This window comes from Stenella coeruleoalba, assembly GCF_951394435.1.
Source record: "Stenella coeruleoalba genome assembly, chromosome: 3".
Taxonomy (NCBI): Eukaryota; Metazoa; Chordata; class Mammalia; order Artiodactyla; family Delphinidae; genus Stenella; species Stenella coeruleoalba.
This window is the reverse complement of record NC_137148.1, coordinates 172,065,940-172,081,746: the sequence shown is the minus strand read 5'-3', so window position 1 is coordinate 172,081,746 and position 15,807 is coordinate 172,065,940. Positions and strand designations below refer to the sequence as shown.

General features: G+C 60.0%; 1 protein-coding gene across 3 annotated transcripts in view; it reads left to right on the top strand.

Moving 5' to 3' along the window:
- The window catches only part of PIP5K1C (phosphatidylinositol-4-phosphate 5-kinase type 1 gamma), a 60,111-nt gene that overhangs the window by 20,126 nt on the left and 24,178 nt on the right, over window positions 1–15,807 (top strand). For all 3 annotated transcript variants that reach the window (XM_079915887.1, XM_079915886.1, XM_079915888.1), the window contains exons 2-5: window positions 8,642–8,673; window positions 10,100–10,192; window positions 12,047–12,177; window positions 13,020–13,137. In XM_079915887.1, coding sequence (XP_079772013.1) covers window positions 8,642–8,673; window positions 10,100–10,192; window positions 12,047–12,177; window positions 13,020–13,137 — 374 coding nt within the window. The remainder of the gene's footprint in view (window positions 1–8,641; window positions 8,674–10,099; window positions 10,193–12,046; window positions 12,178–13,019; window positions 13,138–15,807) is intronic.

Sequence of the window (15,807 nt, the reverse complement as noted above, 5' to 3'; positions counted from 1 at the left end):
TCCCAGGCAGAGGGCACAGCAAGTGCAAAGGCCCTGAGGTAGGCACGTGCCTTCTCCAGTGTGTGATGAGCAACGCCTGTTACGCCGTGCCTCGGACTTGGCACGCTGGTGCTCAGTAGTGTCCGCTACTGCCCCTGTGATCACTCACATTCTTTGGGCAGAATCTGCTCAAAAATGTGTTTCTCCAAAGTTCAAAAACACCTGACATCAAAGGTGAAAATTCACCTTTAATCCGGAGGAAAAAGATTTTATTAAGGAAATCTTCAACCGTACTGAAAAGGTGAAAGAATTGGACAGTGGACACTGACTGATTACCGCTTGGATCCTACAATTAACATTTTGCTGTATTTACTTCATCCCTCCATCCACCTGCCCATCACTCCTCCATCCTTCTCTCCATCTAATTTTACGGATGCATTTCAGAGTTGCAGACATCAGCACACTCCACCTGAAACACTTACGTATGTGTATCACTAACTAGAGTTTGATATTTTTCAACATGTTCTTTGGGATGTTAACTACTCTGATCAGTTATTAACTCTAGACTTCTTAGCCTTCCCTGTCATTAATGCTGGCGGTAAAAGTCTGAGGTAATATAAAAATATGAAAGTTCTTTATTTCTGTCACTGTGTGGTGTTGACCACAGATTCACATCTATTCAGTGTCACACCAGGTGTGACCTTGGTGAAGGAAGGATTAGCAGCTGCCCTGTTAATGTCTTTTAATCAGAGAGGTCGTCTACATTTGACAGATTAAAATTAACCCAAGTGTGAAACCATGGATAGGCAGACATATAAGAGCAGATGGTGGGTGCAAAGGGCAGAAACTCCCAGATCCCACTTCTTCCTGACATGTCTGCAATATGACCTCAGGTGAGTCACTGGTATCTGTCTGGCCACCTTGCTCTGCTCCATTTAATTCAATGATTGGTCAGTTGGTTCTCTTAGATTTTCTAAAATTTTGTCTTTTTTCTTTTCAATACTCATTCCTTTCACTGCATTGGCCAGTGCCCCCACTGGAGTGGTAACCCTCACAGCTGAACTCCTTGTCTTGTGGTTGATATTAATATGTTTACTGTGTTTGCTTTGTAGTTTTTTTTGTTTGTTTTGTTTTTGTTTTTGTTTTGGCCATACTGCTCGGCATGTGTGATCTTAGTTCCACAACCAGGGATCGAACCCGTGCCCCCTGCAGTGGAGGCGCAGAGTCCTAACCACTAGACTGCCAGGGAATTCCCCTACTTGTTTATTTTTTTTTTAATAAATTTATTTATTTTATTTATTTATTTTTGGCTGCGTTGGGTCTTTATTGCTGCACGTGGGCTTTCTCTAGTTGTGGCGAGTGGGGGCTACTCTTCACTGTGGTGTGCGGGCTTCTCGTCGCGGTGGCTTTTCTTGTTGCAGAGCATGGGCTCTAGGCTCATGGGCTTCAGTAGTTGTGCGTGGGCTCAGTAGTTGTGGCTCACGGGCTCTAGAGCGCAGGCTCAGTAGTTGTGGTGCACGGGCTTAATTGCTCCGCGGCATGTGGGATCTTCTCGGACCAGGACTGGAACCCGTGTCCCCTGCATTGGCAGGTAGATTCTTAACCACTGCGCCACCAGGGAAGCCCAGCAGGTGGATTCTTAACCACTGCACCACTAGGGAAGCCCACCCTACTTATTTTGTTGTTGTTGTTTTGTTTTGTTTTTTTGGTATGTGGACCTCTCACTGTTGTGGCCTCTCCCATTGAGGAGCACAGGCTCCGGACGCACAGGCTCAGCGGCCATGGCTCACAGGCCCAGCCGCTCCACGGCATGTGGGATCTTCCCGGACCGGGGCACGAACCCGTGTCCACTGCATTGGCAGGCGGACTCTCAACCACTGCGCGCCACCAGGGAAGCCCCCTACTTATTTTTAAGTAAAGGTTGTTCCTGCCTCACGACCCACCCCCGCTTTTTTTTTCCCCCCTTTCCTGTAGTTTCTTAATAGTTTTTTGGACATGGCTTATTCTGAGGTGTGATCGTAAGGTTTTTCACCTTTGACTTGGGATAACTTCCTAAATTTCTCCAAACCCGTGCATCCCCTTCTGTAAAATGGTGGTAATGAAATGTGGTCATTAAATCAGGTGGTGTCTGGCTCAGGTACTCACCGGCGTCCTCTGGCCACCGTGGAGGGAACAGACCACGAAGGGCAGGAACGTGGATCCAGGCAAGTGAGGATGTTGGCCTTGTCTATGTAGATCTGCTCGCTTTTCAAGAAACCCAGGTTTATCTCCAAAACATTGTGATTTTGAAAGTTGACTCAACTCACATCAAAGCTGTACGTCCAGAAAGAAAGCCCAGGTAGGGGGTTTCTGATGGTGTAACCGAGGGATATACTCGCCGAGCACGGGGCTGTGGAGTCAGGGGTGCCTGGGTTCACACCTCTGCCTGTGGCTTTCCCATGGGGACCGTTGCCTCAGGTCCCCATGCAGACTGGGGAGGCCAGTACCCATGTCACCCAGTCAGTGTGGCGTTAGGGATGAGTGGTGGGGCGGGGCGGGTGATCTGTGGGACAGGGCCCGCACAGCGGCAGGGCGTGACGCTGGCTGTCACTGCCGTGGTAAACGTCTCGTCCGAGGGCTTTCGACCACAGGGACTAGGACAGACGGTCTCACCTGGGCGACCCTGTCCCCTGTAGTTGTCATGACTGGGCGGCCCCTGGCATCCAGTGTGGGGGCAGGGTTGCAGCTCCACATCCCACAGCGCCCAGGACGGCTCCACAGAGAGCGACCCGGCCCTCGTGTCTGCAGTGCTGGGGGGCGGGCTGGGTCAGCGAGTGGGCTTTGGGGGCACCCGGAGCCCCCAACACTGTCCGCAGAGGGGAGAGGAGAGGCCGAGGCCGGGCTGCACAGAGTGTCACAGCTGACACGACAGTGGGTCCTCCACGAGGTGAGAGCAGGAGGTGGGGGTCCGCAGCAGTGACTTCTGTCTGGTTTGACTGCAGTTGTGTGCGCGCAGAATCAGGAGCAAAACCTCGGGCCTGATCTTGCGTGTCTTTGCTTCACTTCTCCAGTAGCTGATTCTCACTGTGTTTTATGGATGTCTGGCCCCAGGATGGGTTGGAAATAGAAGGAAAAACTGGTCCTTCTCCACCGGAGGTTGGGGGTGCGGTGGCCTGGAGGGTAGGCTGCCCTTCCTGAGCTCAGACACCTCCATCTGGTTGCATGACCCTGTGTCAGAGGTGGGGAGACTGAGGCCTGCATACTCTTGCTTTGCAGCATCACTGCTAGAGGGGCAGGGTCTGGAGAAGGCTCTGGTGCCGCACATCACTGGGTGGTGTTTTTGCAACTAAAGGGATTCATTCCTTAAAAAAAAAATTTTTTTGAGATAGAGTTCACATACCATAAAATTCACCCTTTTAAAATACACAATTCAGTTGTCTTTATTATGTTCGATTTGTTGTGCCACCACCACCAAAATATAATTCCAGAACGTTCCATCCCCCCAGAAAGAAACCAGTCCCCATGAGCAGTCAGTCCCCATCCCCTCCCCCCAGCCCCTGACAGTCAGGAACCCCCTCTCTGTCTCTGTGGATCTGCCTGCCCTGCACGTTTCCCATCAATGGAATGGAATCACCCACTATGTGTCCTTCTGCGTCTGTCTTCTCTCGCTGACCATCGTGTTCTCAGGGTCTATCCACGTTGCAGCGAATATCAGTGCTTCATGCCTTTTTAAGGATGAGTGATCTGTCGTGTGGCACGTTTAACGCTTTTGTGAGCATGAGGAATGCAAGTTGGGCAGAGGAGGTAAAGTGCTCTGTCCTTTATCCCTCTCCCAAAGGAGTCCCTGGAACTGGATCCTTATATTCCTCTCGGAAGTGCTCTCGGTGTGGAGGTGTGGTACCTGCGTCAGTCAGCTACTAATGTGTAACAGCCACCTCGGAACTGCGTGGCTGCAAACTGCACACGCTTGCCTGCACTTCTGCCATCTGGGTTGGGTTCAGCGGGCGGCATGAAGTCTAGGAGGCTCCCGCGCTCACAGGCCTCAGGGGAGGGGGCTGCGTGCCCCCCCCGGGGGTCTCCCCCAGGGCCCCAGCAGGGACCCCGAGGGTGGAACCAGAAGCTGCCCACCTTCCTCACATCACACAGTCCCTTCTGTCGAATTCTGTAGCTCGGGGTGAGTCACACGGCTGCTGGCCACAGAGCCGTCCGTCCTTATGGGTTACAAGCAGATTTCCCGGTGTGGCTTGTGGGCAGCCCAGCCTGACCGGGGGCCCCAGCTTCCTGCCATGCCCATGGGATGCCCGGCTTCCCCGCGGCCTCCCTGCAGGACTCTGCTTCTGTGGCCAGACCTTTCCAGCTAATAGGGGAAGTGAGTGAGTGCTGGCCCTGGCACCGCTTCCTGCTTTCTTGGGCCTTGTGCTTTCTTGTTTGCTGAGTCACGGGGAGCCAGCCCTCTCCTGGGCACCAGGTGGGCAGTGCTCGGGGCACAGCCCCTGCAGTGACCCCGCAGGCCTCATGTCCCCTGCCACCCCTTTCTGGAGGGACCTCTCCCTCTCAGCACTCAGAGAGCTCTGCAGGTGCCTGTTGGCAAGTGACAAAGCAGACCTGGTCCCCTGTAGTTGGGGGAAGATGCAACACACAAGCACCAGGTGGTGCTAAGTGGTGGGAAGAGAGAAAGCCGAGAGGTGGGGAGAGTGGCCTCAGAGGGGCAGTTTGGGGCGAGGTGGTCAGGGGACGGCTTTTCTGAGGGGGTGATGTCTGAGCCAGGTCTTGGATGAAGCAAGGGAGCAAACCTTGTAGGGGTCTTGGGAAGGTCATTTCAGGTGGTGGGAATAGCCCGTGCAAAGGCCCTGGGGCAGGACCAGGCCTGGCATGTTGGAGGAACAGCAAGGAGGCCTGTATGTCTGGAGCAGAGTCAGCGAGGGGGAGAGAGGGAGGGGGGAGGGCAGGGATGGGATGGGGCAGGTTGTGCAGGTCCCTGTGGGCCACAGGGAGGACTTGGGCTTTTACCTCCAGGGAGGTGGGACCCTGGAGGGCTGTGGGCAGAGGAGGGGTGGGGCCTGACTCAGGTGCTCACAGGTGCCCCCTGGTGGCTGCTGTGGGGAGGACAGGCTGGAGGGAGGGTGGGAGCTGGAGACCAGAGGGGAGGGGACTGAGCTGGTCCAGGTGGGAGAGGATGGGGGCTGAGAGGAGCCGGGGACAGTGGTGGACTCTGGGTAGACGTCAAGGTAGAAGAAACCTAGTGGTTTTGCTGAAGGACAGATGTTAAGGCCCCTCCCAGGGTCCTTGGGGAGCTTTCTCTGCCTCATTTTCCACATCAGATGTAGAGAAGCAGTCCTGTGTGTGCTGAGGAGGGGATGGGTCCCTCGTCAGCGGGCTTCAGAGGTGTCTGCGGGGAGCCCGGCCCGAGGCACAGCTATGCCCCCAGATTCCCCCAGGTCTCAGCTCTGCAGCGCCTCACACTCTCCTCCTCCCCCCGGCTATTTTTAAAACTTAATTTCCTTGAAAACAGGGTGGCTCATTCAAAAGATAATTGGTTACATCTTGGGCTGGGAGGAGTTCGACATCTTGGCTGGTCCCTGCCGCCCCTGGCCCGGCTGGTGGAAGCGGGTGCAGGAACCGCATGGCCCCCGGCAACAGGGTCACCTGGTCAGGAGGGCGACTGACAGACGAGGTTCCAAAAGGGAATTGCAGAGAGTGAGTGAGAGCGTGTGGATGGCGGGACCCGGGGAGGCCATGAGGAGGCCCCTCCGAGGGGACGTTGGGGAGAGTGTCCGGGCAGAGGGCGCGGCGCCGTCCCCGGTGTTCCATCCATTCTCTGTCCTCCCCTCGCTCTGTCCCTGCCCTGTGACCTGGGCCAGCGTGGAGCCTGCCTGCTGCCCCTCCTGGCCTCACGCCTGGGGGTATTCCGGGTGGGGTGGGTCTCCCCCTTCAGCAGCCAGGAGAAGCAGGGGGGCCTGGGGGTGAGATCCAGGCACAAAGCGGGGAGACCCTGAGGTCAGTCCCTCAAGTGTCCCCAGGCAGGGCGGACCTGGCTGGGACTTTGCGTCCGATGCTGGTGTTGGCCAGGCCGCTCCCACAGGCCTGAGACTGCAGAGGCCTCGGTGGTGGGCTGGGGCTTGGGGGGGAATCGGGACCACCGTGTTGGACCAGCTGGACCCCGGGATGAGGGGCCGGGAGCTGCAGAGGATCGGGTGGGCACAGGGGTTGGGCTGTGGGCTCAGGTGCCCCAGGTGGGCCGAGAAGGGGCTGCCTGGGGTCGGACGAAGTCTGGAATGTTCTGCGTGGTCCACTGCCGCTTCCTGCCTTGTTCTCTCTTCCTTCCCCCACACCCCAGACACAAAACCATGCATTGTTCTGCTGTTGGACAGCCAACGAAAATATTATGTCGGCTTTCCAGCACCTTCCGCCACCCCCCCGGGCCTCGGGAGGGGCTGAGCCCAGGTTCGTCCCTGTGGCCAGGGAGCCCGGGCTGGGAGGCCCGCGTGTTGCCGGCGGGCGTGACTGTTGTGACCCACATGTGGCTGGCGTTTCCTGTTGTGGTGGTGGTATGCGCCTTCCAGGGCCCGTGGGCTTTGTCCTGTGTGGGTGGGGGTTCCCTTCTGTGGGCCATGCTGCCACGAAGCGCCCAGCTGGCTGCCCACCTGGCCTCAGTTTCCTGTCTTCTGGGGGTCGCGCACAGAGATGGGCACTCCGGGGAGTCCCTACCCTGTCCAGCCTGGCTGTACCACGGCCGTGTCATCTTGGGTTTATGTTCTTTATTGAGAGATAATTCATAGATACCATAAAATTCCCTATTAAGTGTACAATTCAGTGTTTCTTGCACAGTGTTGTGCAGTCGTTACCACTGATTCCAGAACATTCTCATCCTCCCAGAGGAAGCCGAATGCCCGTTCGCTGTCAGTCCCCAGCCCCCAGCCCTGGCCCAAGCCGGGTGGATAGAGTGGGTGTTCTGACCCCTGACCTGGGCCTGCTGCTCCCCGGCTGCCCTTGTTCCCCCCACCCCCCTCCGTGGGCGTCTCTCCTCCCCCACCCCTACCTTCCCCGGATGGCCTTGTCTGCTCCTGGGGCTCGAACCCCATCTACCCCCGGACAGCTGCCTACAGCCCTGTCTCCAGCTTGGGCCTCCCCGAGCTCCTGACTCAGGGTCCAGCTGCCCCTTGACGTCTTCACGCAGGGCGTTCACAGGGCTCTCGCACTCAGCATGGCCACCCTGCACCCAACCACCCCCCAAACCTGCTCCTGCTGGGTCCCCCATCTTGGTCGAGGCAGCTCTCTCCTTCTGTGAGTCGCTCCAAGATCCTGAGTCATTCCCGACTCCTCACTTTTCTTCACTCCGCCCCCAGTGCACACAGCCTGTCTATCCTGACTTCAGAGCTAACCAGAATCCTCCCACTTCTCACTCACCCCTCCACAGCAGCCACCCTGGTCCACCCCATCATCTCACACCTGGACCAACGCGGTCCCCTCCCCACTGGTCCCCGGCTCTGTCCTCACCCTGTCTGTCCTCCCACGGCCACCAGAGGGCACCTGAGTCAGGTCTGGTGTGTTTCCCACCCCCGGTCCTGCAGGACTCCCACCTCCCTGGGGTAAAAGCCGAAGTCCTCCCTTGCTGATCTGACCCCCCACCTGTCACCCCAAGTCATCCTGCTGGCACTCGCTGCACTGTCCAGGCCCTTCTCTGCTCCCCCTGGGCTGTGAGCCCTTGAAGGCGGGGGACGGGACTGTCCTGGTCACCACTTGCCTCCCCTCTCCAAGCTGACACCTGGTAGATACCGGTGTCTGAGTTTCCTGTTGCAGCTGTGACAAATCACCACAAACTTGATCTGAAACCAGACAGATTGGTTCTCTGACAGTCCTGGAGGTCAGGAGTCTGACTCGGGCCTCATGGGGCTAAATCCAGGCGTGGGCAGGGCTGGTTCCTCCAGAGGCTCCAGGGCAGCATCGGTTCCCGCCTTTCCAGCTTCTAGAGACGCCGCACCCCTGGCTCGTGACCCCTCCTGCATCCTCACAGCCAGCAGCGCAGCATCTCCCGTCTCTCTCTGCCTCTGACCCTCCTGCCTCCCTCTTATAAGGACTCTGTGATGACGCTGGGCCCCCCAGGGAATCCAGGGTCATCCCCGTCTCAGGGGCCTCAACTTAACCCCACCTTTAAAGCCCATTCTGGGATCAGAATGTGGACATCCTTGGGGCGACATATCTGCTGATCACACTCACTGAACAGATAATCCTCAGCAGAAGCCTGCTTTCTGGGTGAGGACACCGAGGTCAGAGGGGTCAGTGATTGGCCTGAGGCCTCCCCACGTGAGCCTCCTGGGCCCCCCAGACCCCAGCTGGGAGGCAGGCAGCATCCTTGGCTGGCCCAGCTGCCTCGGGAGCCACGCCGTCACTCCAGCCTGGGCCCCAGCCACCTACTGCTGCTGCCCCATCCCTGCAACGACCACCTGCCCTCGCCCAGGGCCCTCCTGGCGGTGGGCTGTGCCGTTTCCCCTCTCCCACCCCCCGTCTGTGCGGCCACGTCGCTCCCGCAGCTTTTCCCACCTCGGGGCCCCTCGTCCAGCCCGTCTGCATCACGTCCCCAGGCCGTTGGCCATGTGGGGTCCTCACGGCCTTGCCAGGGGCGCAGGGTGTGTGTATGGTGGCACCTCCATGACCAGACTGAAGTCTCCCTTCTCCCCCTCAGGTTCGGCCCCGAAGAAGACGACCCCAGTGGAGGTGAGTGTCCCATGGGCCCCACCCTGGCCTGCCTCCCGAAGGTGGACCGGAAGTGCCCGGCCCAGCCCGCATCCTGCTCCGTGGCCTCGGGCATCTCCCTGCACCTCTCTGGGCCCCAGATGCTGGCCGAGCAAATAAGCAACTGTCGTCAGATGGTGAAAACCTGTCTGTCCCGCCAGCGTCTTGAGTTTCAGGGAGGCGTGGGGCGGGCGGGAGGGCCCCGAGGATCCTACCCTGGGCTGTCTAGGGAGCGGGGAGGCGGAAGGGACCTGGAGAGGGTGGTGCCATCGCCCGCCAGCCGCGCCTCCAGGACGGCGCCCCAGCAGCCCCACATACCTGTCCGGGTACCTCCAGTCCTGTCCGCTCGCGTGAGCCCCTGGCGCCCAGTCCCTGGTCAGTTTCCGGTCACTCCTGGAGGCCGCCTGCGAGGGGCGTCTGTGAGCCCTGTTGTCCAAGGAGCCGCGGACAGCGGGTTAGAGGCAACCCAGGTGCACAGGAGCCCCCGCCCTGCCTGGGTGTCTGCCTTCCCTCCCAGCCAGGCTCCTCTCCCAGGACGCAGCTGGGCACTCAGGTCCTTCTTAGGTGAGCTTTGTCCACCTGCTGGGGTCCCGGAGGGCGTCCAGGCCGCAGGCAGTGGGGAACCAGAGATGGGTGCGGAGCAGGGCTGGCAACTAACGTTCCCTGAGCGGAGCCTGGCCCCTGGCGGTCAGCAGAACAGGCTGGTCTGAGCCCTTCAGGTGGCGGCAGGTGCTTCTTAAATGTCTGTGACTCGTGGAGCCCCGGCCCTGAGCTGGCACCTGTGTCCCTCCAGGCCCCACTGCCCCATCCACCATCCTCCCCCTGTGATGTCACACACGGGGGCCAGCGGCTCCCACACGACTTTGCTGGGATGCCACATGTGTCCCCTGGAGCTGGCAGGAGCCAGCCTGCTCCCAGGCCAGCAGGACTTCTTCCCTCAGGGAGGAGGTGCTGTTTGCAGTCATTCCAGCCCAGAGGGTCTCACCTGGCCATGTCTGGGGGCGTCTGTGGTTGTCACAACTGGGGGGCTCCTGGCAGCGAGTGGGGGGGGGCCAGGGATGCTGCTCCACACCCCACAGCGCCCAGGACGCCCCCTTCAGAGTGACCAGCCCCAAGTCAGCAGTGCCAGGTTGGGGGAGACCCTGAAATTGGGGCTCTTCTCCCCCCGCCTGCAGAGGGCCGGGGCTGCCGACCTTCCTGCTTTCTAGAGGAGCCGGCAGTCCTGGTCTGGGGGTGGCCCCCCGGGCGTGGAGCCCGAATGCCCTGCATCCCGCCCCCAGCGGCCCCCGCCCTGGGCTCCGGCCGGGCGGCGACGAAGCCCCTTCTCGGCAGGATTTCTAGAGCACTCTGGCCCCTGCAGCAGTACCTCGTTGCCAGTTCTAAACACTTCCTGCTTCCTCTTCTCCAGGCCCCATTGATGACTGGACAGCCGGGCCCTGGCCACGGGAAGAAGCTGGGTCATCGGGGTGTGGACGCATCCGGCGAAACCACCTACAAGAAGGTTCCTGCTCTGCCCTCCGTCGGCGGGGGTGGGACGAGGGATCCTCGTGGGTGCACCGGGCCCTGAAGGTCGGGTGTGGGCCGCGGCCGTAGGTGGCTGGAGACTAGGTGGCTGGAGATAGTTGCTCTCGGTTGCTGGTTGCCGGCAGGTGCTCTGAGGCTGTACCACCTGCCGGGCTCCTTGAGTCATCTGTGGCCTTGGGTGTGACGTTGGGCAAGAGGAAATCACAGCTCCCTCCCTTCCCTCTGAAAGTGGGGCTGAAGAGAGGAGGGGTCGGGCCAGGGATGTGAGAGGCAACCCTGGGCCCCGCTGCCTCTGGTCCCCGCCCTCCCCCCGCCTTGCTGCGCCTCCTAAAATACCAGCTTTGCTGGGAGCCAGTGCATGCAGCCTATGAGTCACCCTTCTGAAGTGTTCAGTTAGGTGGTTTCTAGAGTATTCAGAGCTGTACAGCAATTGCCACGGTCAACTGTAAAACATTTCTGTTAACCTCCAAGAGAAGCCCCATACCCCTTCGCCTCCTCCACCCCCTCCCCAGCCCCTGACAATGAGGAACCCACTCTCTGTCCCTGTGGATCTGCCTGTTCTGGACGTTTCCTGTCAGTGGAATCACACCCTGTGTGTCCTTCTGCGTCTGCTGCTCTCACTGAGCATCGTGTTCTCAGGGTCCGTCCACGCTGTAGCGAGTGTCGGGGCTTCCCCCCTCTTCATGGCCGAGTGATGAAGGGGGAAGCATTCATCGCGTGTGTGGAGGGGGAAGCATTTTGTGTATCTGCCATCCATCGATGGACACTTGGGTTGTTTCCACTTTTCGGCTGTTGTGAGTAGTGCTGCTGTGAAGGTTTGTGTACTTTCGTGTGGACTGTGCTTCTCTCTCTGGGCTGCACACCTGGGAGTGGAACCGCTGAGTCCCATGAGAGCCATATGTAACCCAGTGGAGGAGCTGCCAGACTGTCCACAGCGGCTGCCCTTTTTTCCATTCTCAGCAGCCGAGCACAAGGATTCCACTCTCTGGGCCTCCATGGTGCTTGTTGTCTGTCTATCTGGTTCTGTCCCTCCCAGCACGTGGGAAGCACGTCTCACTGTGTCCTGATTTGCATCTTCCTGGTGGCTGGTGGTGTTCAGCACCTTCTCCTGTGCTTGTGGACTGTCTGCATATCTTCTCTGGAGAACTGTGTTCAGTCAGTAGCATCTTGAGGGAGTGGCTCGCGGGGGGTGTCAGGAAGAGAGGCGGGTGCTGGGGAAGGGCTTGCTCCTGCAGTGGGGGTGCTGGGGACCAGAGTCAGTGGCTTGGGGGCCGAGGTGTCTTTCCTCAGTGGTGGGCACGTTGCTTAGGGCTCACAGTGACAGTAACATGAGCGGCGGTGCTGACAGATGGACAGGCAGCTGGTGCTTCTCCAGTGTGGGCGGGCATGAGGGTGGCCCCGGGAGGGCTGACGCTGTCACCTCTATCCTCGACCGGGGTGGGGACCGAGGAATAGAGAGGCAGAGCCCCTCGAAGGTGGACAGATGGAACCCTGGTCTCGGAAGTGCAGCCTGGGCACTGCTGTGTATTGTGCCCTCCCCGCAAAGGAAACCCTGGCAAAATCCCCCAAAGACCCTTGCTGTGTTGGGGCAGTTTTGAGATGTAGGAACCTTCTAGAAGCTGGATAGAAAACAGGCCTTGGGGCCACGCCAGGTGGTATTGGCGTCTCAGCCAGGCCACTTCCTTGCTGTGTGGTTGTGCAGGCTGAGCGACAGGCCAGATGCCGCCCCCCTGTCCCAAGGGGGCCTCCCACCTTGCTTCTCACCCTGGCGGCCGAGGGCTGGGCCAGGGACCGGCCCCGGGGGTCTTGATGTGGCTGGGTTTCTCCGCAGACCACGTCCTCCACCCTGAAGGGGGCCATCCAGCTGGGCATTGGCTACACCGTGGGCAACCTGAGCTCCAAGCCGGAGCGCGACGTGCTCATGCAGGACTTCTACGTGGTGGAGAGCATTTTCTTCCCCAGGTACCTGGCCCGGCCTGCTGGGGCAGCTCCCGTGCCTTCAGCAGCTCGCCCTGCTCGCAGACAGCGGTGCTAGGAAATAGTCTTCCCGTTCTCTCAGCTCCTTTCTCTGCCAAAAATAGCACTGGCCCCTCCTGGGGTCTCCTGGTTTTGAGGTCCAGCCCTGTGTCAGGATGTTAGTTTGCTGCTGAATCACAGGGATGCAATGTAATGGTGACTTTTAAAAATAGGGAAAGACAGAAGTTTGTTGTTTCTCGTGTGTGTGTGTGTGTGTGTGTGTGTGTGTGTGTGTGTGCCTGTGTATGCGCGCGCTTGCACGCGACACACTCACACACTGATAGTCTAGGGCTGGTCAGGTGGCTCCGTGTTGTTGGGGGGCCCGGATTCCTTCTGGTTTCTCCAGCATCTTCAATATGCTGCTTTACTTACCAGTGGCCCCTGGGGGCTGCCTAGGCTCCTGCCATCACACCTACATTCCAATAGCAGGAAGGAGGAGAAGGAGAGCACATGCCCTTGCCCTTTAAGGGCATGACCAGGAAAGGACCCACATCATTTCTCCTCCACTCACAGGGGATTGGCTGAGCACAGCTCCCTGACCACACCAGGCTGTGGGAGAGGCTGGCAGTGGTCTTATTCTGGGCAGCCATGTGTACACCCAATGCTTTGGGCTCTGTTGCTGATGAAGGGAGGGTGGTTGTTGGGGGACAGCCCGAGGCTGGCCATGGCCCTTTGTCCCATTGGGAGCCCCGTGTTGCTTTTTGGATTGGCTCCTTGGGGACCTTGGGGCTGAGCCTGGGCCTGGGCAGGCAGGTCCCTCACAGACCTCCCCCCTGCTTCCTCTGCAGTGAAGGCAGCAACCTCACCCCCGCCCATCACTTCCAGGACTTCAGGTTCAAGACCTACGCGCCTGTCGCCTTCCGCTACTTCCGGGAGCTCTTTGGGATCCGGCCGGATGACTACTTGGTGAGTGTGTCCTCGGCTGCTGCTGCGTCGCCAGCCCCCGGCTCCAGCCCAGGCTCGCCGGCTCAGATCACCACCTGTTTGTTGCCTCTTGGTCTCTGTGGGGCAGGAACGTGGGTGCAGCGTCGCCGGGCTCCCTGCTCAGTTTGTAGTCGGGGCGGGCCGGACTTGGTTCTCGCTGGCTGTTGGCCGGGCCGTCTGTTCCTTCCAGACATTACAGTCTTCTGTGCACTCATCCTGGAGGGACTGTCCCGTCACCGGCCATGCTTGTGCTCCTGGCCACCAGCCTGGACTCTGTCCTCCCGGCTCCGCTGTGGTTTTAGTCTCTCAAGTTAGAAAAAACAAAACCTAGGCCAGACCCTCTGACCTCGCATCCCTGTCAGGACTGCTGAAGGTCACGTCCAGATGGGGCTTCACGGCAGCAGCGTCTGGGTCATCGGCCAGAGTCTCCACTTCAGAAGGTCCGGCTGGTCTGTTCCAGGCCCGCCTGGTCACACGTTGTGACTTTGCACGTGGAGGCCTCGGCGTCTGCGAAGACGCCCACGTCTGACCTCCTGGCACCTGCCGTCTCCGGGGAGGCCCGATCCGTGGGTTTGGGGGGCCTTGACCATGTTCCGATTGCTCCCGTTCGGGTCTTAATCTGTGGGAAGGCTGTGCCCTGAGCCGGGGCCACGTCCTTCTGGAGGCCCAGCGTTTGCTCCGGCCGGGGACACGTGTGACCTGGGGCTCCCCAGCTCTGCCCGGTCAGTGCCCAGAAGTCACCGAGTCCCACGCGACCTCCCCCATCCCAGCCCTGGGAAGAGCTTCCCTCGTCTGCGAGCCCCGCGGTGCGCGGAGGAGCATTTCGCGTGCAGCCTGGCGGTTCTACAGCAGAAAGGACGCCGGTTACCCAGACTCTGTGTTGTCATGTCACCGGGAGGGGAGACCTATGGCCTTGTTCACAGTTGGGGAGAAATGGCCTCGGTGTCCATTAGCAGGGAGTGGACAGTGGAACTGCCACGTCCACAGAGGTGGGCCACGGAGATGGCTGGGGCCTGATCTCGAACTTGATAAGTAAAGTGTAGGGACCTCAGATGTCTGAGGTCACCCAGCCCCACCTTGGCGACCTTCAACTTCATTCTCCCTGCTCCTCCCAGACGGGGAGTGTTCTCGTTTCTCCCTAACCTCCACTCCCACCAACACCGCCAGGGACAGGCAGGCAGCAGCCCTGCGGCCTCCAACATAGGCCACGGAGGGAGCGGGAGCCTGGAATGGGAGCGTGAGCCTGGAATGGCAGCAGGAGGGCGGAGATGGCCTGGGTGTTCTGGGCCACGGGGCCCTGGCGGGCTGGAAACTCGCTGGAAGGTTCAGACCTAAGGCGTGTCCATCCTGGGCCTGAGGGGTTGGGGGTGCTGCAGACAGGGCCTCGGGGAGCCTGCTGGGGTCGGCCGTCGGGGAGCAAGCTGGGAAACACGGCAAGGAAGTGGGTGCCGTGCGGAGGGCAAGTGGAGCCCCTCAGCCTGTGTGCCGGGTTGCTCCGAGCTGCAGGAGTGAAGCCCGCGCGGCGGGGCAGGGATGGACCGGGCGCCCGGACTGTCCCCGCCTCCCTCGCCGGCTCTGCCTCCCCCGGGGTTCCCCTCTCCTCCACGGTCACGGCCTCGGCCCCTGGCTGCCGCCCCCCACCCCAGCTGCAGGCACCAGGCCCGAGTTTTTTTGTGCATAGTCACTCTCACCCCTTGTGAGACCCCTGTGCTCTCCTGGGGTTAAATGTCATTTAATCTCAGCTCAGGACAGCAGGGCATGGGGGTGGGGTGGGGTGGCGGGCTGTTTCCTGAATCGGAGGTCGTCTGCCCATGACCCCGTCCTGACGGTGGGTTACCTGGCTCAGGAGCCCCTGCTTGTCACCCGCCTGCCCCTCGGCAGTGGCGCCTAGTGAGGCCCAAGACCCACGGCCCCGACCAAGCTGCTCACCAGGGCAGCTGCTGTCAGCCATCTGGTTCCCGAACTTTCTCCTCCCGTAGATCTATCCTGTACAGAACTGGACACTCCCTTCTGCTGGGTTTTCCGCTCGACGTCCCTGCTCTCCTGCAGGGTGCTTCACTGTAGTCTGTGCCCAGAGGTGCCCGGCGGTGGCTGCGGGCCCATGCCTGGCGGAGCGCAAGGAGGGCGGGGCACCTGGGCGGGGCCTCTGTGCTGTGGATGTTTGTGGCTAGTGGCTACAGGCGGAGTGGGGATGGACAATGGCTGTGGCCGCAGCTGCACGCCCCTTGCCCCCGTCCGAGCCTTCCCTGAGCTGCTCTTGCTCCCACGGCCAGCCCTGCTGTCGGATGCATCGGAATCTGGCCACTCCTCGTCCTCCACCGATGCCCCTGGCCAGCCCCCGCCCCGCCCACCTGGGCACCCCGTCGGGCTCGCACCCCCAAAGTCCAGAGGGGCCTCTTAAGGCACAGATCACACCATGTCACTCCCTAGCTGTCCCCGCACTCGGAATAAAGGTTGGCCTCCTTGGTTCCCTTCCCAACCGAACTCTGCTGCACCATCCCCTTGGCCACCCGGCCTCCTCCCTATGCTGTCCTCCACCATCTGCACGCGCTCAGGGCCTTTGCACAGGCTCAGTCACATTCTTTTGCTCGATGTTGGCTCCTCAGGGGACACACCTTTCCTGGCCACCTGATCACCGTAACTGCCTCCAGC